The sequence below is a fragment of the Furipterus horrens genome, unplaced genomic scaffold (genome assembly GCF_987537825.1).
Source record: "Furipterus horrens unplaced genomic scaffold, mFurHor1.1.pri manual_scaffold_8, whole genome shotgun sequence".
Lineage (NCBI taxonomy): Eukaryota > Metazoa > Chordata > Mammalia > Chiroptera > Furipteridae > Furipterus > Furipterus horrens.
This window is the reverse complement of record NW_028327178.1, coordinates 71,533,150-71,558,204: the sequence shown is the minus strand read 5'-3', so window position 1 is coordinate 71,558,204 and position 25,055 is coordinate 71,533,150. Positions and strand designations below refer to the sequence as shown.

At 40.9% G+C, this 25,055-nt stretch overlaps 1 protein-coding gene across 1 annotated transcript in view; it reads left to right on the top strand.

Moving 5' to 3' along the window:
- Positions 1-24,673, top strand: part of DTD1 (D-aminoacyl-tRNA deacylase 1) — a 66,707-nt gene extending 42,034 nt beyond the window's left edge. The window contains exon 4 of the mRNA XM_090285021.1: positions 24,450-24,673. Within this exon, the coding sequence (XP_090141147.1) occupies positions 24,450-24,673 (224 nt within the window). The remainder of the gene's footprint in view (positions 1-24,449) is intronic.
- Positions 24,674-25,055: the final 382 nt, after the last annotated feature.

Here is a 25,055-nt window from a genome sequence, read left to right as displayed (position 1 = left end):
CCCGCTTGGCCTCTCCTCCTGCGAGGCTAGAGCCCACTCAGACTCCATAGACCGAAGTTTGTGGAGGCACACAAAAAGGAGGAAATAACTTTTTTTAACTTTAACCTTAACTTCACTCACACATTCACTCAGAGGTTAAACAATCCCACCCAAACCCCGCCTAGGCTTCTGAGATTAGACGAACAGCGTTGGCTACAGGCAGCACAACCCCAAAATCCAAAGAGCTCTATACAATCCAAATGAAGCTAGCCAAGCCGGCTTCAACAAATTCCCTGTTCGGGAATATGTACTTCTGCGTCCAGAGGACAAAAGAGACCAAGTCTCAGTGGCAGTGGCCCAAGTCCGCTGCCCAAATGGGTTGCCACTCACCTGTCGCCGAGGCTGTCCTCTGTCCTTTGCTTACTCTAGACTGGGCCGTCAGGGCTTCTAGCAGCTCCCAAGTGTCTCCTGAAGACGCAGGGAATTGCTCCCAACTGGAGCTTGCGGCTGCTGTCCTGCCACACGTCAGCTAGACACACGGGACCGCATGAAGCCCGGGGGGTTCACCGAAGGCGGCACCGCTTTACAGAGGCATCTCACTGGGGCCTCAAAAATGTTACGGCTACATAGGCGAGATTGAACACTCTGAAGCGGTGTATAAAGTTAAGCAAAGGATTTTTAATAATGGCCAGGAGTTGGGCAGACCCTGAGCAGGTCTGTTAACATGCTCCAACCTACAATGGAGTCTAAACGCTGGGTTTTTATACTGGTGCAGTCTCTTTGTGTCTTCTTTGGTGGGAAACAACCTTAGGAAGAGGGGGCTGCACAGGACTGCAGGAGTGTCTTGGCAGTAACAGAAACAGAAATTCGCAAGGCTATAAGATTATCTCTGGTGGCGGCATAACTCTTCAGCCAGGGACGAACTCCCTGCGAAGCAATTTATTTTCAAAGGGCTAGACATTCTACAAAGCACAACCTTCACAAATGTTATAAACCAGACACAAGCAAGCAAATGGGAGGTGATAGAGGCTGAAGTCCTTTTAGCTTGTAAATCACTAATTGCTATAACACTCCTTCTTACATTCCTTTTTCCAAGGTCTTTTAGCAAGTCCTTCCTACTTCTTACAAAGAACATTTAAAGCCCTTACGTACTTACATATTGAAACTTTTTACAGGGACTATTTGGTGCCCCTACACTATCATGTCATTTGCAAATGATGACAGCTTTATTTACTCCTTCCCAATTTGGATGCCTTTTATTTCTTTTTCTTGTCTGATTTCTGTGGCTAGCACTTCCAATACTATGTTGAATAGAAGTGTAGAGAGTGGACATCTGTCTTGTTTCTTATCTTAGCAGGATAGCATTCAGTTTTTTCCAGTGAGTATGATGTTGGCTGCAGCTTTCTCATATATGACCTTTATTATGTTGAGGTATGCTCCCTCTATTCCCACTTTCCTGAGCGTTTTTATCATAAATGGGTGCTGTACTTTATCAAATGCTTTTTCTGCATCTATTGATATGATCATGTGATTTTTGTCTTTCATTTTGTTTAGGTGGTGTATTATATTTATTGATTTGTGAATATTAAACCATCCTTGCATCCTGGGATGAATCCCACCTGATTGTGGTGTATGGTCTTTTTGATATATTGCTGGATCCTGTTTGCCAATATTTTGTTGAGGATTTTAGCATCTATGTTCATTAGTGATATTGGCCTGTAGTTTTCTTTCTTTGTTGTGTCTTGACCTGGTTTTGGAATTAGGGTAATACTGGCTTCATAGAAAGAGTTTGGGATTTTTCCCTCCTCTTGGATTTTTTGAAACAGTTTGAGGAGGGTAGGAGTTAGTTCTTCCCTAAATGTTTTGTAAAATTCACCCGTGAAGCCATCCGATCCAGGGCTTTTGTGTGCTGGGAGACCTTTGATTACTGTTTCAATTTCACTCTTTGTTATTGGTCTGTTCAGGCTTTCTGCTTCTTGATTCAGTTTTGGAAGATTATATGTTTCCTGAAATTTGTCCATTTCATCTAGGTTGTCAAGTTTTTTGCCATACAGTTGTTTATAGTAATTTCATACAATTCTTTGTATTTCTGTGATGTCAGTCATGATTTCTCCTCTTTCATTTCTGATTTATTTATTTGGGTCCTCTTTCTTTTTTTCCTGATGAGCCTGGCTAAAGGCTTGTCGATTATTTTTTTATTTTTTCAAAGAACCAACTCTTAGTTTTGTTGATCTTTTGAACTGTTTGTTTAGTCTCTTTGTCATTTAATTCTGCTCTGGTCTTGATGATTTCCTTCCTTCTACTCACTCTGGTCTTTGTTTGTTGTTGTTGTTCTAGTTCTTGTAGCTTTAGGGTTAGATTTTTTATTTGAGATTCTTCTATCCTTTTCATGTAGGCCTGTATTGCTATGAACGTCCCTCTCAGGACTGTTTTACTGTGTCCCATTGGTTTTGAGCTGTTGTGTGTTTATTATCATTTGTTTCCAGAAACTTCTCAATTTCTTCCTTGATGTCATTGTTAACCCATTCCTTATTTGATAGCATGTTATTCATTCTCCATGAGTTTTGATGTCTTTGATTTTTTTCCTTGAGGTTGATTTCTAGTTTCAAGGCATTGTTTTCTGAGAAGATGCTTGATATAATTTCAATATTCCAAATTTGTTGAGGCTTGTTTTGTGTCCTGTCATGTGGTCTATCTTTGAAAATGTCTTATGTGCATTTGTAAGGAATATATATTTTGCTTCTTTGGGGTGAAAAGTTCTATATATATCAGTTAAGTCCATTTGGTTAGTGTGTTTTTTAATGCCTCAATATCCTTGTTGTTCTTTGCTCTGAAGATCTGTCTATTGTTGATAATGAGGTGTTAAAGTCCCCTACTATGAGTGTGTTGCTGGTGATATCCTTCTTGTAATCTTCTAGTATTTTTCTTGTATATTTGGGTGCATATATGTTTACCAGGGTTATATCTTCTTGATGGATTGTTCCCGTAAGTATTATGAAATGTTTTTCTTTGCCTCTTTTTATGGCCTCTGCAATGAAATCCGTTTTGTCTAAGTATTGCTACCCCAGCTTTTTTTTCATGTCCCTTTGCTTGGGAATATTTTATTCATCCCTTCGCTTTCAGTCTGTGTAAATCTGTTGTTTTGAGGTGTGTCTTGTAGACAGCATACATGTGGGTCATCTTTTCATATCCATTCCACTACCCTGTGTCTTTTGATTGGAGCATTCAATCCATTTACATTTAAGGTTATTATTGACATGTATTTATTCATTTCCCTTTGTACCTGTGTTCTTCTCCCTGTCTTTTTTCCTTCTTTTTCTTACAGCATTCCCTTTAGCATCTCTTACAATGCTGATTTGGTGGAGATGTATTCTTTTAGTCTTCCTTTGTCTGAGAAAATCCTTATTTCACCTTCCATTTTGAATGAGAGCCTTACTGAGTAGAGTATTCTTGGTTGTAGGCCTTTGTTTTTCATTGTTTGAAATATTTTTTTGCCATTCCCTTTTGGCTTGTAGTGTTTCTGTTGAGAAATCAGTTGATAGCCTTATCAGAGCTCCCTTGTATGTTATTTTCTGTTTTCCCCTGCTGCTTTTATGATTCTCTCTTTGTCTTTGAATGTCGCCATTGTAATGATGATGTGCCTTGGAGTGGGCCTTTTTGGGCTAATCTTTATTGGGACCCCCTGGATGTGCATGACTTTTTCTCTCCACAGGTTAGGAAAATTTTCTGTCATTACTTTTTCTATCAGGTTTCTATCTTTTGCTCCTCCTCTTCTCTTTCCTGTATCCCTGTGAGTCTAATGTTGTTTTGTCTCATGTTGTCCTGCAGTTCTCTGAAACCCTCTTTATTGTTTTTAAATCTTTTTTCATATTGCTTCATTGGGAATTTTTTTCTGCATTGTCCTCTAACTCACTCATCTGATCTTCTGCTTCATTTATCCTTCTTTTGATTGATTCTACTGTGTTCTTTAGTTCAGAAATTTATTCTTCGTTTCTTTCTGTTTCTTATTAATAGTTTCTATGTCCTTTTTTATACTGGTGTAGTTCTTTGTAAGTTCCTTGTAGGTTTCCTGCAGTTCTTTGTAGTTTCCTTGGAGTTGCTGGTAATTTCCCTCGAGTTGTCATAGTTTCTTTGAGGTTGTCAAGGTCATTGAGCTTCTTTATAAACATTCTTTTGAATTCCATGTCTGATAGTTGGCTTATATCTGTTCTGTCTATCTCTCTTTCTGGGGATTCCTCTTTTCCTTTCATTAAGAGTTTGTTTCTGTGTCTCCCCATGTTGGATTCTTCTTGTTTCTTTTTGTTTATTAGATTTGTCTGCTTTTATTTCCTTCCTTCGTGTTATGAGATTCTGTATAGGAGACCAGGGTGATTCAGTGGTGCAGTCTGTTTTATTTCCTGAGCCTGACGCTCTTGGGATGCCCTTTATGTCATTTGTTTAAGCTGTCTTGTTGCATTTCACTTACTCTTTGGTTGATCCTTCCCTCTGGCTAGTTGATTGAGGGTCATTCTGCCCACCTTGTCTTGAGTTCTTTTGTGGAGATGCTGTTAAAACAGAAACACACAACCCAGGCAAGAAACCCACATCCTCAAAAATATTCCCCACTCACAATCCCACTATCAGCAGCAAACGAGCCAGTATTAGTATAAATGTAGAGATGTTAAGACTGTTATACTATAGGAAAAACCGATGAGTTGTTTTAAATAAAAGAAAGATGATTTTTGAGAGGAGAGGTAATAGAATAATAATAGTAGCAAGTAGGGTCCAGGCTATGTGACACAGTAAGTAGTATTTACATTGTATGTTTAAAAAGGGAGGGAAGAATGCAGAATGAAGTGAGAAAGTGGGAGTATATAGTATTAGGTTTATATAGCAGTTATATGCTATATGTTTAGTGTGAGAGGGAGGATAAACAAAACAGACAAACAAGAAACAAAAAGTAAGAAGGCTAGGAGGGAGAGAAGATACGAAACAGATTAATGAAAGAGTTAAAAAAAGAAAGAAAGAAACAATAAGAGAGAGGAAGAAATAAAGATATAGAAAGAAAAAAAGGGAAGAAAAGAAAAAAAAGAAAAAAGGGAAGGAAAAGAAAAAGAAAAAGAAAAAAAGAAAGAAAGAAAGAGCTTTTACTCACTTCAACCTTTGGGCACCGTCTTCTTTTTCTGGATCCGCTCCTGGTCAAAGTTCCTAGGGTTTCAAATCTTTCCTGGCTCACTGGCTGTGAGGAGATCCAGCTTGATGCTGGGGTTGCTAGTCTCTTACTCGTGGGCCTGCTGCTGCTATGCTGTGAGACACACTTAGTTGAGTCCCCTCCTGCAGCATTCTCAGCCCTCCTCAGGCTTGTCTAGCAATGTTGTTCTGTTGGGGGGCCAGCGTGTGCCTGCCAATAATTTCTACTCAGCCTCCAGTCCTGTCTTCTTTCCCAAGCTGCAGCACTGGCTCGCGCACCACCTGCCCGACTGGAGTCCCTACCGAGTCTGCAGTTCTGCTGTAGCTTTCCCACATTGGCCCTTCTCCATGGCTCAGATCTGCCCCTTTGTTTGGTAGGGCCCTGGCACTAACGCCCAAAGTGCAGAAGTGTGCGCCGCCTGCCCACCTGTGGTGCCTATCGAGTCTGCAGTTCTGCCGCAGCTTTCCCGTATGAGTCCCTCTCTGGCTCAGATCTGCCCCTTTATTCTGGGTTATATCTTCTTGATGGATTGTTTCTTTAAGTATTATGAAATTTCCCTCTTTGTCTCTTTTTATGGCCTTTGCTGTGAAATCTGTTTTGTCTCATATAGGTATTGTCCATTTGCTTGGAATATTTTTTTCTATCCCTTCACTTTCAGTCTGTGTAGATCTTTTGTTCTGAGATGAGTCTCTTGTAGACAGCATATATGTGTGTCATGCTTTCTAATCTATTCCACTACCCTATGTCTTTTTATTGGTGTATTTAGTCCACTTACATTTAAGGTTATTATTGATAGATACTTATTCATTGTCATTTTCCCTCTTTGTACTTGTGTTCCTCTCTGTCTCTCTCTGTTTCTTAATTTCCTTAAAGCCGTTCCTATAGCATCTCTTACAATGCTGATTTGGTGGAGATGTATTCTTTTAGCTTTCTTTTGTCTGGGAAACTCCTTATTTCACCTTCCATTTTGAATGAGAGCCTTGCTGGGTAGAGTTATCTTGGTTGTAGGCATTTGTTTTTCATTGCTTGAAATATTTTTTGCCATTCCCTTCTAGCTTGCAGTGTTTCTTTTGAGAATCTGATAGCCTTATGGGAGCTCCCTTGTATATTATTAGCTGTTTCTCTCTTCCTGCACTTAGGATTCTCTATGTCTTTGAATTTTGCAATTTTAATTATGATATCTCTTGGAGTGGGCCTATTTGGATTCATCTTCATTGGGACTCTCTGTGCTTCTTGGACTTGTGTGACTTTTTCTCTCATCAGGTTAGGGAACTTTTCTGTCATTACTTTTACAAACAGGTTTTCTATCCTTTGCTCCTTTTCTTTTTCTTTTGTTATCCCTGTGATATGGATATTATTATGTTTCAGGTTGTTCTGTAGCTCTTTCAAAACCTTTTCATTCTCAATCTTTTTTCATTTTGTTGCACTGTCTGGGAATTGTTTTTCATGTTGACCTTCAGCTTGCTGATCTGATCCTGTGCTTCATCTAGCCCGCTTTTGATTACTTCTACTGTGTTCTTCAGTTCAGAAATTGTATTCTTCATTTTCTCCTGGCTCTTATTGATAGTTTCTATATCCTTTTTAATGCTCGTGTAGTTCACAGTAAGTTCCTTGTAGCTTCCCTGGAGTTCTTCACAGTTCCCCTGGAGTTTTTTGTAGTTTTTTCTGAGCTCTTTGAACTCATTGAGTTTGTTTATAATCATTGTTTTGAATTCCATGTCTGATAGTTTGCTTACCTCTATTTCTTTTAGCACTCTTTCTGGGGATTCCTCCTTTTCTTTTGCTAGGGGGGATTGTTTCTTTGTCTCTCCAGTTTAGATAACTCTTCTTGTTATTTTTCTGCTTCTTAGATTCATCTGCTTTGACTTCCTGTCTTTGTGGTATGAATTTCTGTGGTAGGAGACCTGTGGGATTTAGTGGTGCCATGTCCTTCATGTCCTGATCTTGATGCTCTTGTGATGCCCTTTATGCCGTTTATTTGGGCTGTCTGGTTGTACTTGGATTTTGGTTGTTGTTGTATTGCTCTTTGGTGAGTCCCTCCCTCCAGCTGGCTGACTGAAGTCACTCCTCCCACCATGTCTTGTATACTATGGTAGAGGTTTGCTTCCTTTACTTCCTGGATATGCCCCCTGGTGATGTCAGATAGTGTCCCAGTCTGAGCCTAGGCAGCCTGTTGGAGACTACCAGGGATCTACTGCCTTTGTCTGTCTCCTTCAGTTGTTAATCTGTTCTCTCTGTGATCAGCAGTCTGGCTTAAGCACCACCTGGAGGGGCAGAAAAATTCCTTTGGTGGGGCTGTTGCTTCCCCTCAGGATGACACCTCTTGGAGGGGAGTGGTCTGCCTGCAGTATGGGGGATGAGTCAGCACTGGGACCCAGTTGGCTGTTCTGTCAGTTCTCTCCTCATAGCCATCACCCCAAACTCTCCTTAAGCATTTCTAGTGCATTCTGCCCTCCCTCTGCTGGAGCCCTGGGTAATGGGTACCTATATATTTTCATGCATGGTCCCTTAAAGAACTCTCTGACATGGGTAAAACAAAAGCTCTGTAGAGTTGAATGGCCATTTTAACCTGATAGGAGTTCATGGAAAGTCACCATTATTTGAGCACGTTTGGCTCCCCAGTAGGAAGTAGATTAATCTTGCCTATAAAAATGGAGAACAACATGGATGCTTTTAATATAATTTTCAATACCACTGTATGTGTTCTGAAGAAACCAAGAGCTGCTGTGGTCATTTTGCTAAGGCCCTCCATGAGGTTAAGTATCATTTGAAGGAGTGATACTAGGTGGGGAAGAATCAGAGGTGGAAACTCTATGGTTGTCATGGTGGGAGCAGAGAGTCAGAGAGGTCACCTCATGCTATGGCAGACCTAGTGCTGGAGGGACCCCAGGACCTGAGAGCAGAGCTGCTCCAGGTTTCAGGCTGGCTTGCCCTGGACTAGTATATCCATTCAGGGCTTTTCTCAGAGGGTTATTTGCACTATAAAGAATGTTCCTCCTGAAATAAGGGCTCCCTGCCCAGGAAAGTTTGGGATCTACCAGATCAAAGAAATTAAATAGGTTTTTCTACTTCAGAGTGTCTTGAGAGCCTGTTGCATGCTGCTGTACATCATAATTCTAGAAGGAAGAGTTCAAACAATTGTGGTTTTCAGAAGTATATGACTGTGTCATTCTTTATTTAAGGAAGACCTGGTAGGACAGTTTGGGAAGTGTTAACTCTGGTTGTGTGAAGCCTCTTGAGCATGGCTTTTCATAATAAGGGCAAACACTGATTTTGCACACACTGTCCTAGCTACTGTCCTGAGCATTTCCATGCATGGTTTCATTAAATTTTCACCATGACTTAGGTCGTCTTGTTAATATTTCTGTTATGCAAGCAAGAAACTGAGCCATTGGGAGGTTAAGAAACTTGCTCAAGGCCTCAGAGCTAGTTAGGGCCTGGGCCTGTTCTGTCTTCCATCCTGAGTCCTGATTGCTCTTCAAGCCTTGTACCCTCTTTAGGCTTATCTGCGAAGCCTTTCTGATTTTCTTCCCATCTCTCAAGGTCGGGACTCTGAGTTTTTCTGGCCTTAGAGCCAGAACCCCTTATAGTTTACATGTAGTACTGTGTCATCTTCATGATGTACCCATCCATCCTCCACACTAGACCACAGGGTTCATGAGTGTCAGTCTGTATCTTTGAGCCAGGTCTTCAGTCTCTAGCACCATGCCTGGCATGGTTACTGTGAGTGAAAAGCAGTGAGTGATTATTAAATGTAGACTTGATCTCATATGCTCTCTTTGCTCTTTAATGGTGTGTGGGAGCAGAGTGTCCTTGGTGGTTCTTGGTTTGGTGATTCATACTAACTTTACTCTGTGGACCCAACTTTTTTCTTTTTCTTTCTAAAAAAATTATATTTTATTGATTATACTATTACAGTTGTCCCACTTTTCCCCTCTTTTTCCCTCTTCACTCAGCAACCCCCACTCCCTCAGGCAATCTCCACACCATTGTTCATGTCCATGGGTCATGCATATACGTTCTTTGGCTACTTCATTTCCTGTACGGTACCTTACATCCCCGTGGCTATTCTGAAACTACTTATTTGTACTTCTTAATCCCTTCACCTCTTCACCTATTCCCCTACACCCCCTCCCATCTGGCAGCCATCAAAGAGCTCTTCACATCCATTACTCTGTCTCTGTTCTTGTTTGCTTAGTTTTAATAATAGCATCATTTATTTTGCACCAGAATCTGTGCCAAGAAGTGTATTGGTTACACTGTTTGTTTTCTTATTTAATTATCATGTAATCCTGCCAAGAAGTATTAATCCCCATTTTATATATTAGGAAACTATATCTTAGAGAAGTTTCATAGCTCACCCAGCATCACACAGTTAAGAGAATAACAACGCAGAGTTGAAATTCAGGTCTGACTTCAAACTGAACTCGGTTCCTTTTTTGTGATAACCGTCCAACCCCATCCTTAAATTATACAGCTGCTTTCTTTCTTTCTTTTTATTTTTTACTTTCAATCAAAATTTTATTTTTAAACCTTTATTGATGGAATGTATATATGTGATAAACATTAAGGTTCACAAAGAGTCTTACATGAAAAGCAGAACTCTTCATCACCTCATTCTCATTCACATTTTCTACAAATACATTTTAATTTGTTCTCATTTTAGTTCTTATGGCAGTTTATCCTTTAATTACAAACAAAGTTTATTATATTATTACTTTTTCACGTTCAAATATATATTTTTAATATTCACTGGTTATTTATTTATTATTATTATTTTTAATGTGTTTTATTGATTACAGTGTTACATTTGTTCCAATTTCCCTTCCCTCTGCTCCCCTCCACCCGGTGGCCCCCCTCCCTCCCCCTGTCCCCCCCTTTTAGTCCATGTCAATTGGTTGTACATATAGTTCTTCTCAACCTCTCTCTGTGTATTCCATTCCCTCCTACGATGTTTTTTAATTCCTATACCATCTCCCTCCCTCTCCCCCTTCCCCTTCCCTGCTGATCTCCCCCCAATATGCTCCCCATACCTATAGTTCTTTTTCCACTCTCATTGCCTATTTAGTTTGCCTTTGTTTCAATTCCCTAGCTTCTGTTGTTGTTTCTAGTGATGCAGTTTTCATTTTAGTGCTCATAGTTTTGATCCTCCTTTTTCTAAACCAGTCCTTTTAACATCTCATATAACAGTGGTTTGGGTCTAATGAACTCTTTCAGTTTTATTTTGTCCTGGAAACACTTTCTCTGCCCTTCTATTCTGAATGACAGCTTCGCTGGATAAAGTATTCGTGGTTGTAGGTTTTGGATTTTCATTACTTTGAATATTTCTTGCCAGTCCCTTCTTGCCTGCAGGGTCTCCCTTGAGAAGTCAGCTGATAGTCTAATTGGGACCCCTTTGTACATGATTCTTTTCTTCTCTCTTGCTGCTTTTAAGATTCTCTCTTTATCTTTAACTTTTGACATTTTGATTATAATGTGTCTTGGAGTGGTTCTCCCTGGGTCCAGTTGTTTCTGGAACTCTCTGTGCTTCCTGGACCTGTAAGTCTATATCCTTTCCCAAGTTTGGGAAGTTCTGCTTTATTATATTTTCACTTAATTTTTCAATTTCTAGTTCTTCTTCTTCGCCCTCTGGCAATCTGATAATCTGTATATTCAATCTCTTATAGCTGTCCCAGAGGTTTCTGATCCTCTCATCATTTTCCTTGCTTCCTGTTTCCTTTCTCTGCACTGGTTGACTGTTTGTTCCTTCTCTATGTTCTGGTTTGTTGATTTGAACTCTGGATTTTATTTCCTCACCATCTGTCTCGTATGAGGTTTTGTTCCTTTCAGTATGAGTGTTTTTCAATTCTTTCTCATCTTTTTCCAGATCTTTTGTTAATTCGGTAAGCCACCTGATAACAATGGCCCTGAACTGAGCCTCTGACAGGTTTCTTATTTGTTCATCTGTCAGGTTCTTCATCTGTTGCCTGGTGAGATACGCCACCGGGATTTCTATAGTTGTCTGCCTCATTTTGACAGATGCGTTTTGTTTTCTTGGGCCGGCTATAGGGGGCAGTGCCTGCGTACTCGTCACAACCCAGCGACCGGCGGCGATCCGCAACCTTTTTTGCAGCGCTGTGGCCCTTTGTCGTCACAACCCAGTGACCGGTGGTGGTCCAGCAACCTTTCTCGCCACGCTGTCGCACTTTGTCGTCACTGCCCAGTGACCAGTGGCTATCCGCAACCTATTTCGCAGGGCTGTGGCGCTTTTTGTGGGGGCGGGGGTCCAAGATGGATTCCTGCAGTTATTCCGCTAGGAGACCGGGATCCGTCCTCCCGCACTCTGGGCCTCACTGTTCGGGGGGATGTGGTGGCTGCTTTTCCCAGCGCTGGGGTCTCAAGCTGCGGAGGTTCTCCCTGCCGCTGTCCCTGGTGCTACTGCAAACAGCCCCGCCCCCTTTCGCTCTTCTTACCTGCCCAAAGGGTGCCGCTGGTTTATAACTTCATACGTTGGGCTTCTGTGTAGCTTTATTTTCTGGAATTTCTAGTTATCTTTTGTTTTGAAGTAGTTATATTCCTGTCTAGTTGTAGAGACATTCAAATATTGATGTCTAGGTCAGAAAGGTGAAGAAAGATTTTTAACACACAATTTTCAACTTACACTTACACTTCTGACAGTTTTTCCTTGTATATTGATTTGAACTCTTCTACTGCTTTTATATGTAATTTTAGGTAATATTCCTTTTTAAAATTTAAAAAAAATTTTTATTGTTTTTCAATTACAGTTGTCCCATATTTTCCCCCATTGCTCCCCCCCACCCAGCCCAACCCTTCTCCCACAGTCAGATTCCACACCGTTATCGATGTTCATGAGTCATTTATACATGTTCTTTGACTAAACCCTTCCCTTACTTATCTCCATTCTCTCCCATTCTGTTCGCTTACTTTGTTTTTTAGATTTAACTGTTGATAGATATGTATTTATTGCCATTTTATTGTTCATAGTTTTGATCTTCTTTTTCTTAAATAAGTCCCTTTAACATTTCATATGATAATGGTTTGGTGATGATAAACTCCTTTAGTTTTTTTCTTGATTGGTAAACTCTTTATCTGTCATTCTATTCTAAATGTTATATTTGCTTGGTAGAGCAATCTTGGCCGTAGGTCCCTGCTTTTCATGACTTCGAATATTTTTTTTTGCCAATGCCTTCTAGCCTGCAAATTTTCTTTTGTGAAATTAGCTGACAGTCTTATTGGAACTCGCCTGAAGGTAACTGCTATTGTCTTGCTGCTTTTAAGATTCTCTCTTTATCTTTAACCTTTGGTATTTTAATTATAATGTGTCTTGGAGTGGGCCTCTTTGCATCCATCTTTTTTGGAACTCACTGTGCTTCATGGATTTGCATGTCTATTTCCTTCACCAAATTAGGGAAGTTTTCTTTCATTCGTTTTTAAATAGGTTTCTGATTTTTTGCTCTTTTTCTCTCCTTCTGGCACCCCTATGATGATAATGTCGGAATGCTTGAAGTTGTCTCAGAAGCTGCTTACACTATCCCTGTTTTTTTGGATTTTTATCTTTTTTAAAAAATTAAGATTTTTAATTGTTTTTTAATTACAATTGTCCCATTTTTGCCCCCATTGCTTCCCCCTACCCCACCCACCCTCTCCCACGTTCAATCCCCACCGTTGTCAATTTCCATGGATCATTTATACTGGTTTCTTGGCTCAACCCTTCCCCTTCTTTACCTGCTTTTCCTCTTCCCCCTTACCCCTTGGTTGAAATGTGCCACCTTTTATTTATTTATTTGTTTTTAAAATGTGTTTTATTGATTATGCTGTTACAGTTTTCCCAATTTCTTTTCCCTCTGCTCCCTTCCACCCAGTTGCCCCCCTCCCTTCAGTTGTCCTCCCCTTTTAGTCTATGTCCATTGGTTGTGCATATAGTTCTTCTCAACCTCTTCCTGTCTACTCCATTCCCTTCTACTATGCTTCTTAATTCCTGTACCATCTCCCTCTCTTTCCCCCTTCCCCCTCCCTGCTGACCTCTTCCCAAAATGCTCCCCATGCCTATAGTTCTTTTTCCACTCTTGTTGCCTACTTAGTTTGCCTTTGTTTCAATTCCCTAGCTTCTGTTGTTGGTTGTTGTGATGCAATTTTCATTTTAATATTCATAGTTTTGATCCTCCTTCTTCTAAACCAGCCCCTTTAACATCTCATATAATAGTGGTTTGAATCTAATGAGCTCCTTCAGTTTTACTTTGTCCTGGAAGCACTTTCTCTGCCTTTATATTCTGAATGGCAGTTTTGCTGGATAGAGTATTCGTGGTTGTAGGTTTTGAATTTTCATTACTTTGAATATTTCTTGCCAGTCCCTTCTTGCCTGCAGGGTCTCTTTTGAGAAATATGCTGATAGTCTAATTGGGACCCCTTTGCACATGATTCTTTTCTTCTCCCTTGCAGCTTTTAAGATTCTCTCTTTATCCTTAATTTTTAACATTTTGATTATAATGTCTTGCTGTGGTTCTCCCTGGGTCCAGTGTTTTTGGAACTCTGTGCTTCCTGGACCTGTAAGTCTATTTCCTTCCCCAAGTTAGGGAAGTTCTGCTTCATTATTTTTTCACATAATTTTTCAATTTCTAGTTCTTCTTTGCCCTCTGGCAATCCTATTATCCAAATGCTTGATCACTTATAGCTGTCCCAGAGATTTCTGATCTTCTCCTCACTTTCCTTACTTTTTGTTTTGTCTTTCTGCACTGGTTGTCTGTTTGTTCCTTCCCTGTGTTCTGGTTTGTTGATCTGATCTTTGGATTTTACTTCCTCACCACTTGTCTCATATGTGTTTTTGTTCGTTTGAGTATGAGTAGCTTTCATTCCTTCCCTGTCTTGTTCCAAATCTTTTGTTAATTCTGTAAGCCACCTTATAACTATAGCTCTGAACTGAGCCTCTGAAAGGCTTTTTTATTTGTTCCTCTGTCAGGTCTCTCATCTGCTGCCTGGCAAGCTGCGTCACCAGGATTTCAATCGTTGTTGCTTCATTCTAACAGATTTGTGTTTAGCTTCTTCCTGGGCAGGCTATAGGGGGCAGAGCCCTGTGCAATCATCACTGTCTGGTGACCGGTGGCGATCGGTGACCGGCAGCGATTGGTGACCTTTTTCGCCACTCTGCGGCGCTTTGTGTGGGGGCAGGGGTCCAAGATGGATTCCTGCCATTACTCTCTGTTGAGAGAGTGGGAGGCTCCTTCCCCACAGCCTTACCATCCAAGGCAATGGGAGGTCTGCCTTCCCGAGTGTTGGAATCGCAAGCTGCCGGGTCTCGACTGCAGCTGGGATTGCTTCCCTGGCATTTCTCGCAGTCCCGCCGCTATTCCCGCTGTTACCACGGACAGCTCAGCCCGACCCTTCTGTCCCAATTCTGATCTCACCCCTCCTACCCCTTCAGATGAGCACCGCTGGTTTATAACTTCATATATTGGGCTTCCATGTAGTTTTATTTTCTGGAATTTCTAGTTATCTTTTGTTTTGAGGTAGTTGTATTCTACTTAGTTGTAGAGGGAGACCGAGTGTGTCAGTCTAAGCCTCCATCTTGGCTGGAAGTCGGGTTCTTTTTTCTTATTGTTCTGATTGGTTGTTTTTTGCTCTTTATGTTCCAAATTGTTGATTTGAGTCTCAGCTTCATCCACTCTACTGGTATTTCCTGTAAGTTCTTTATTTTAATTCGTATATTTTTTGTTTCTGACTGGATCTTTTTTATGCTGTTGGGGTCCACACTAAGTTCCTTGAGCATCCTTATAACCAGTGTTTTTTTTTTTTTTTTTAGTTTTTCTGATTATAGATTTAATGTGTTTTATTGATTAAAATATTACATTTGTGCCAATTTCCCTTCCCTCTGCTCCCCTCCACCCGGTGGCCCCCCTCCCTCCAGTTGTCCCCCCCTTTTAGATTATGTCCATTAGTTGTGCATACAGTTCCTCCCAACCTCTCTCCGTCTATTCCATTCCCTCCTACCATGATCCCCAATTCCTATATCATCTCCCTCCCTCTCCCCACTCCCCCTCCCTGTTGACCTCCCCCCAATATGCTTCCCGTACCCACAGTTCCTTTTCCACTCTCGTTGCCTGTTTAGTTTGCCTTTGTTTCATCTCCCTAGCTTCTGTTTTTTAAACCAGTCCCTTTAACATCTCATATAACAGTGGTTTGGATCTAATGAACTCTTTCAGTTTTATTTTGTCCTGGAAACACTTTCTCTGTCCTTCTATTCTGAATGACAGTTTCGCTGGATAGAGTATTCGTGGTTGTAGGTTTTGGGTTTTCATTACTTTGAATATTTCTTGCCAGTCCCTTCTTGCCTGTAGGGTCTCCCTTGAGAAGTCAGCTGATAGTCTAATTGGGACCCCTTTGTACATAATTCTTTTCTTCTCTCTTGCTGCTTTTAAGATTCTCTCTTTATCTTTAATTTTTGACATTTTGATTATAATGTGTCTTGGAGTGGTTCTCCCTGGGTCCAGTCTCTTGGGAACTCTCCTTGCTTCCTGGACCTGCAAGTCTATTCCCTTCCCCAAGTCTGGGAAGTTCTCCTTTATTATATTTTCACTCAATTTTTCAAGTTCTAGTTCATCTTCCTCACTCTCTGGCAAACCAATGATTCTTATGTTGGGCCTTTTATAGCTGTCCCAGAGGTTTCTGATCCTCTGATTGTTGCTTCCCATTTCCTCTCGCTGCATTGGTTGACTGCTTGTTCCTTCTCCATATTCCAGTTTGTTGAAATGAACTCTGGATTTTTTTTCCTCACCATCTGTCTCGTATGTGGTTTTGTTCCTTTCGTTATGAATGTTTTTCGCTTCTTTCTTATCTTTTTCCTGCTCTTTTGTGAATTCTGTAAGCCACCTGATAACAATGGCCCAGAACTGAGCCTCTGACAGGTTTCTTATCTGTTCATCTGTCAGGTTCTCTATCTGTTGCCTGGTGAGTTGTGTCACCGGGATTTCTATAGTTGTCTGCCTCATTTTGACAGATGCATTTTGTTTTCTTGGGCTGGCTATAGGGGGCAGTGCCTGCGTACGCGTCACAAATCAGCGACCGGTGCCTGTCTGCGACCTATTTCGCAGCCCTGTGGTGCTTTCTTTGGGGGCGGGGGTCCAAGATGGATTCACACAGTTATTCAGCTAGGAGACCGGGATCCGTCCTCCCGCCCCCCTGGGCCTCACTGTTCAAGGCGATGCGGTGGCTGCTCTCCCCAGTGCTGGGGTCGCGCACTGCCAGGGGCTTGACTGCTGCCGGGATTTTTCGCCGCCCCACCGCTGTCTCAGGTGCGACTGCAAACAGCACTGCCCTCTTTAACTCTTACCTGCCCAAATGGCACCGCTGGTTTATAACTTCATATGTTGGGCTTCCGTGTAGTTTTATTTTCTGGAATTTCTAGTTATCCTTTGTTTTGAAGTAGTTGTATTCCTCTCTAGTTGTAGAGGGAGACCTAGCGTGTCCGTCTAAGCCTCCATCTTGTCCGGAAGTCATAACCAGTGTTTTGAACTCTGCATCTGATAGATTGCGTATCTCCATTTTGTTTAGTTTTTTCCTGTGGTTTCAATCTGTTCTTTTATTTGAGCCATGTTTCTTTGTCTCCTCATTTTGGCAGCCTCTCTGTGTTAATTTCCATGTATTAGGTAGAGCTGCTATGGCTCCTGGTCTTGGTAGCGTGGCCAATGTGGTAGGTGTGTTATAGGGTCCTGTGTCACAGTATCCCCTATCACCTAAGCTGGGTACTCAATGTGCGTCCTTTGTGTGGGCTGAGTTGCTTTCCTCTTGTAGTTGAGCCTTAATAGCTGTTGGCAGGTCAATGGGAGGGATTTACCCAGACCAGTCAGCTGCAACGACTGGCTGTGACCACTGACCATCAACCTCCACACTGCATGGAGGATCAGGTACGTGGGGGCAGGGTGGTGGTGCTCCTATGTGGTCTGTAGCTCTCACTGGGTGTTCAGACTCTGGGGTTCTCTGGGTAGTGCAGGCCAAGGTCATCCCCCATCTGTATTTTTCTTGGGGGTAAACTACCTGAGCTATAAAGCAATCTGAGATGACTGCTACTTTGTTGGGCTTGGAGATGCCCAGGCAAAGCCAAGCTGTGAATCTAGGCTGGTTGCTGCTAGTTCCAGGTCTGGGGCCACTTACCAAGAGGTTTGGAGGACTGGGGACTCACTGAGGATGGCTGTGGCTTGATTGAGAAGATATAGGAAGTTGTGAAGCATGAATCAAGACCAGCCATTTATATGGAAAAGCAGCTTGGGTGGGCCCATACCAACTTTTTTTTTTTAATTTGGATTTATCAGAGGTGGTATGCAAGTAATTCTCCTTGTTTGTTGAAAACACTATGTTGCCTTCTGTAAGTGTCCATGTGTGTTATCAGCAGTGTTTAGGCCCGGCGCTTAAAAGATGTTCTTGGATGCAGCTGGAGGGAGGGGGGCCACCAGGTGGAGGGGAGCAGAGGGAAGGGAAATTGGGACAAATGTAATATTATAATCAATGAAACACATTTTTAAAAAAAAGATAAAAAAAAAGAAAAAAAAAGATCTTGGATGGATGGAGTTGACATTCTGATTATTCTATGACATCATCTCTCAAAGCATATTCTTGGCTTTCTTTTTAAATGTAGGTCAGCCTTGGGGAGTGATCAGATACAACTGAGTGAGTCTGAGTGTTAAAACAGGGAATTGGGAACAGGACACACAGGTGTGCTTTTTTTAAAAAAAAGAAATTTATTTATTTATTTGTTTTTTTATTTACTTATTTTTAGAGAGAGGGGAAAGGAGAAAGAGAGGGAGAGAAACATCACTGTGTGGTTGCCTCTCACTCAAGCCCCCAACTGGAGACCTGACATGCAACCTAGTCATGTGCCCTGACTGGGAATTGAACCAGCGACATTTGGCTTGCAGGCCGACAGTCCACTGAGCCACAGCAGCCAGGCCAGAGATGCTCTTTTTAGGGCAGCCTGTGGCCAGTTTGACAGTGTACTTCTTGGGAACAGGATGATTGTTCTGCCTCAGTACGGTGAGAAGGGACTGTGAGGCAGGGGAAGATAAGTAGCCCCAGCTCTGAGCAGTTCTATGAAGAGTGAAGAGTCTCCTCAGTTCTCTGCCCTGAAGTGCTGTCTGTAGGTTGACCAGCCTTTTGACCCTATTGTGAAGGAACAGGACACCCTTTCTACCTTATACCATGTAGGCCTGTGGACCAGTTATAGAGCAGTGTATGAGATTATTTTGGGGGAACATCCTGAGCTTTCTTTTACTTTATATTTAAAATTTTTTTAAATTATAAGGACACTTCAGGCCAAGATGGAGGCATAGACAGACATGCTACGTCTCCCTCCACAACTAAGAAGGAATACAGCTACCTCAAAACTAGAAACAACCAGAAGTTCTAGAAAAATCAAACTGCATGGAAGTCCTGCAAACAAAGATATAAAGAAGAAATTCTCATCCAGACAGGTAGGAGGGGCGCAACTGGGTGGAGAGGGCACAGAGTGGCGGTGGCGGCAGCAGCGGCAACAGTGGTGGCAGCAGCGGCAGCAGTGGCAGGCCGGCCAAAAGGACAGTCGCACATTTTAAAAGTCAGCAGGGACACCTGGGGAACGTTCCCAGATCCTCATCGGACCTTGCAGCTCATGGTCCCAGTACCAGGGAAAATCAAGCCTCATTGCTTTTGACTCTTCAGACCAGTGGGTTTTCGGGTAGAGGCAGAAACTGCCAGTATCAGCAGAGTCCGCTTGTTTAAAGGGCCCTCAAGGTACTAGAATGCCCACGGATCCACCTGCTCTGGGAACAAAGGACGGGGCAACAGCTAGGGAGGCGCCAGTCCCGTGCAGAAGTGGGAAAAGTGCCTGGAAAAGGGGCGAGTGCTGAGCAGGTGGCATTCATTGTTCCCTCTCAGACCCCTCCCCCACATACAGCATTACAACGTGGTGAAATAGGTTGTCTTGTACTGACGAACCCTGAAGGCTCCACCCCTTTTAACGTAACAGGAGCAACAGCTCTACCTGGGATGCAGAGGCAAACAAACACACGAGCCTGTCAGAATGAGGAGACAGAGAAGTATGGCCCAAACAATGCAACAAAATGAAAAACGACTACAAAAGAATGAAGAGGGTTTAAGAGAACTGCAGGACAACATGAGAGAAAACAATATGAGAATCATAGGGATACAAGAAGGAGAAGAAAAGGAGCAAGTGATAGAAAACTTGATTAAAAAAGTAATGACAGAAAATTTTCCTAACTTGATGAGAGAAAACGTCATGCAAATTCAGGGAGCACAGAGGGTCCCAATGAAGACTAACCCAAAATGGCCTACTCCAAGGCACATCATAATTAAAATGGCAACATTCAAAGGCAAAGAGAGAATCATAAAAGCAGCAGAGAAAAACAGCAAATAACATACAAGGGAGTTCCGATAAGGCTATCAACTGATTTCTCAACAGAAACACTACAAGGTAGAAGGGAATTGCAAAAAATATTTCAAAAAATGAAAACAAAGGCCTACAACCAAGACTACTCTACTCAGCAAGGCTCTCATTCAAAATGAAAGGTGAAATAAGAATTTTCCCAGACAAAGGAAGACTAAAAGAATACATCTCCACCAAACCAGCATTGCAAGAAATACTAAAGGGAATGCTGTAAGAAAAAGAAGAAAAAGAGAGAGGGAGAGGAACACAGGAACAAAGGGAGATGAATAAATACCTGTCAATAACCTTAAATGTAAATGGATTAAATGCTCCAATGAAAAACATAGGGTAGTGGGATGGATATGAAAACATAGCCAACATATATGCTGTCTACAAGAGATACACCTCAGAACAAAAGATTTATACATATGGACAGTGAAGGGATAGAAAAAAGTATTCAAAGCAAATGGACATGAATAAAAAGCTGGAGTAGGAATACTTGTATCAGAAAAAACATATTTCACAGCAAAGTCCATGAAAAGAGACAAAGAAGGACATTTCATAATATTTAAAGGAACAACCCATTAAGAAGATATAACCCTGGTAAACATATGTGCACCCTACATAGGTGCACCAAAATATATAGGAACATCTTGGAAGACTGCAAGAAGGATATCAATAGCAACACACCCCATTGTCAACATAGGACAGATCTTCGAAGCAAAGGAAGACCAAGGATATTAAAGCATTCAACAACAGTCGAGATCAAATGGACCTAGTTGATATATATATAGAACTTTTTACCCTGATGAAGCAAAATATACATTCTTTTCAAGTGCACATAAAACATTTTCAAAGATAGACCACATGGTAGGACCCAAAACAAGCCTCAACAAATGCAAGAATATTGAAATTATATGAAGCATCTTTTCAGATCCCAATGCCTTGAAACTAGAAATCAACCTCAAGGAAAAAACTCAGACATTCAAACTCATGGAGAATGAATAACATGGTATTAAATAATGAATGTGTTAATAATGACATCAAGGAAGATATCAAGAAGTTTCTGGAAACAAATGATTATGAGCACACAACTGCCCAAAACCTATGAGACACAGCAAAAGCTGTCCTGAGAGGAAAATTCATATCAATAGAGGCCTTCCTAAGAAGGGGAGAGGCAGCTGAAATTAAAAATTGAACCCTACAGCTATAAGAAGTAGAAGAACAACAACAAACAAAGCCCAGGGTGAGTAGAAGGAAGGAAATCATCAAGATCAGGGCTGAATTAAATGACATAGAGACTAAACAAACAATTCAAAAGATCAACAAAAGTAGGAGCTGGTTCTTGGAAAAGATAAACGAAATCAACAAGCCTTTAGCCAGACTCATAAAAAAAAAAAAAAAAAAAAAAGAGAAAGGACCCAAAGAAACAAAATCAGAAGCGAAAGAGGAGAAATCCCAACTGATATAACAGAAATACAAAGGATTGTAAGAAATTACTACAACAACTGTATGGCAAGAAGCTTGACAACCTAGATGAAGTGGACAAATTTCAGGAAACATATAATGTTCCAAAACTGAATCAAGAAGCAGAAAGCCTGAACAGACCCATAACAAAGATTGAAATTGAAGCAGTAATAAAAGAAACTTATGGCACACACAAGCCCTGGACCGGATGCCTTCAGAGGTAAATTTTAGAAAATATTTAGGGAAGAACTAATGCCTACCCTTCTCATACTATTCCAAAAAATTCAGGAAGAGGGAAGACTCAAAAACTCTTTCTATGAAGTCAGTATTACCATAATTCCAAAACCAGGTCAAGACAACAAAGAAAGAGAACTACAGGCCAATATCGCTGATGAACATAGATGCCAAAATTCTAAATAAAATATTGGCAAATAGGTGTCAGGAACACGTTAAAAAGATCATACACCACGATCAAATGGAATTCATTCCAGGGATGCAAGGATGTTTTAATGTTTGCAAATCAATAAACATAATACATCACATAAAGAAAATGGAAGACAAAAATCACACGATCACATCAATAGATGCTGAAAAAGCATTTGATAAAGTACAACATCCATTTATGATAAATACACTCAGCAAAATGGGATTAGAGTGAGCATACTTCTACATAATAAGGGGCATATACGAGAAACCTGAAGCCAACGTCATACTCAATGGACAAAAATTGAAAGCATCCCTTCTGCTATCAGGAACAAGACAAGGATGTCCACTTTCTCCACTCCTATTGAACATAGTACTGGAAGTTCTAGCCACAGCAATCAGACAAGAAAAAGAAATAAAGGGCATCCAAATTGGAAAAGAAGAAGTAAAACTGTCATTATTTGTAGACAACCTGATAGTGTGCATAGAAAGCTGTATAGACTCCATTAGAAATAGTACTTGACCTAATAAGTAAATTTGGCAAAATAGCAGTGTACAAAGTCAGTATTCAGAAATCAAAGGCATTTCTGTACACCAACAATAAAATATCAGAGATATAAACTATGAAAAAAAGCCCATTTACTATAGCAACAAGAAAAATAAAGTACCTAGGAATAAATTTAACCAAAGGGGTAAAAGACTGTACTTGGAAAACCACATAACAGTGGATAAAGAAATTAAGGAAGATGCAAATAAATGGAACCATATACCATGTTCATGGATTGGAAGAATCAACATCATTAAAATGTTCATACTACCGAAAGCAATTTATAGATTCAACGCAATCCCTGTTAAAATACCAGTGACATATTTCTCAGACCTAGACAAATACTTCAATAATTTAAGTGAAACCAAAAAAGACCCCGAATCGCCACAGCAATCTTGAGAAAGAACGCAATAGGAGGAATTACAATACCTGACATGAAGCTATATTACAAAGCCACTGCAATCAAAACAGCCTGGTATTGGCATAAGAACAGACATATAGATCAATGGATCAGAATAGAGAGCCCAGAAATAAACTCCAGTTTATATGGTCAACTAATATACAGCAAAGGGGGAAGGAACATAAAATGAAGTGAGAAGAGCCTCTTTAACAAATGGTGTTGCGGGAACTGAACAGGGACATGCAAAAAAATGAAACTAGACCACCAACTTACACCACACACCAGAATAAACTCAAGATGAATCAAAGACTTAAATGTAAGCCATGGCACCATAAAAGTCCCAGAGGAAAACATAGGCAGGAAAATTTCAGATATCTCACATAACAATATTTTCATTTGTACATCTCCTAAGGCAAGGGAAACAAAGGGAAAAATAAACAATTGGGACTACATCAAACTAAAGAGTCTCTGCTCAGCAAAAGAAAACATCAGCAAGCTGAAAAGGAAACCAACCATAAGGGAAAACATATTTGCCAATGATATCTCAGACAAGGGACTGATCTCCAAAATATATAAAGAGCTTATAAGACTTAACATCAAGAAAACAGACAACCCAATTTAAAAATGGGCAAAGGTCCTGAACAAACTTCTCTGAAGAGGACATACAGAGGGTCCATAGACACATGAAAAAATGCTCAACATCACTAGCCATCAGAGAGAGATGCAAATAAAAACCACAATGAGACACCACTTTACACCAGTCAGAATGGCCATCATCAACAAATCAACAAGCAACATGCGCTGGTGAGGATGTGGAGAAAAGAGAACCCTGGTGCACTGTTGATGGGAATGCAGACTGGTGTAGCCACTATGTAAAACAGTATGGAATTACCTCAAAAAACTAAAAATGGAACTGCCTTTTGAACCAGCGATTCCATTGCTAGGATTGTATCCGAAGAATCCTGAAACACCAATTCAGAAGAACCTATGCACCCCTATGTTCATTAGAGCGCTATTTACAATAGCCAAGTGTTGGAAACAGCCTAAGTGTCCATCTGTAGATGAGTGGATTAAAAAACAGCAATACATTTACACAATGGAATACTATGCAGCAGAAAGAAAGAAGAAACTCCTGCCATTGGCAACAACATGAATGGAACTAGAGAGAATTATGCTTAGCGAAATAAGGCAGGCAACGAAAGAAAAATACCATATGATATTATCTGATACAAGAGACCAATGAACAACAGAAACAAATTAACAAAACTGAACAAGGAACAGAGTAATAGTTCTCATGGGGGAAGGAGACAAGGGCGGTAAGTAGGGGAAGGGTTTAGTAAAGGAACTAGTATAAATAACCCATGGACATGGAAAATGGGGTGGGGATTGACTCTGGGAGAAATGTTGGGCTGGATGGGTAGGCACCAATGAGGGACAAAGTGGTACAACTGTAATAGAAAAACAACAAATAAAATTTATTAAAAAATATAAATGATATAATGATATATCCTTCTTACAAGTTATTTTTTAAAGATTGCATTATGTTTGAGATTTGCCATGTTGAGAGCTGCCTTACAGTATTCCACTGAGGATTAAGGTAGTGTTTATACATTCATTGCCCCACTGAGGTGACAGTCAGATTGTGTCAGCTTTTTTCTTTTGTAAACACTGCCAGAGTGAGCCTTTGAATGTTTCCTTTTGTATAAGTTTCTAGAGAAGATTCCACAAAATAGAGTTCCCAAGATTGTAGGGTTTGTTCAACTTGAACTGTACTGGGTACAGCATCAAAAAGCCCTCGTAAGTGGTTACACCAGTTTACTGTCCTGCCATTTTACAGTCCTATTGACTCACATTTTCCTTCCTTTTTATGTTACCAGATCTTTTCATTCTTGCCAAGTCTGTAGTGGGGCACCTGTGTTTAATTTTGTATATCTCACTACTGGTGGGGTACACCATTTGTACTCCCCAGGTTTCTCTTACACTGATATAGGTGTGCTTTTCAGATGGTGTAATCTGGGGCCTCCATCTTCTGTAACTATTTGAATTGCTCTTTCAGATGGTAAGTTTGGTGCCTACATGCAAGTCCACATTCAGAACGATGGGCCTGTGACCATAGAACTGGAATCCCCAGCTCCTAGTGCTGCTACTTCAGACCCAAAGCAGGTAAGTCTGGAGTGGGGATCTGTTCCCTGGAAGCCTGTAACATCTTTTGGCTTGAATTTAGTCCCTGGAGCACTTCTGAAATGGTGGTGGACAAAACACTTCATTACAGTAACCTAGTATTCATTTACACCCCACCTCCTTTAGTGCTGTGGCAGGCAGGCAGAGCGCTTCTCCCTTGCCTCCTCACAACTTTGGATTCCAGAGAAAATAAATGGCCTTAGCAGAGAACCCAGTTCATCCTCTGGGCTCCTGTTCTCTGGTAAGGTGCTTTGGCACCTACAGACCACTGTGTGGCAGCAGAGCAATGGCACAACTCCCCTTGGCTCTGGATTGGCCTCTTCATCCATTCGGAATAGTTAACCCAAGTGGTTTTATCCCAGGTGTAAGCAGATGTGTTACCCAAGGTTCTTGGTAAAACCTCATTTTTCTAAAGCAATGTCTGATCTGAATTTGCTGTAAACTCTGAAAGCTTTCACAAAAAATTTTAAATTAAAACAGA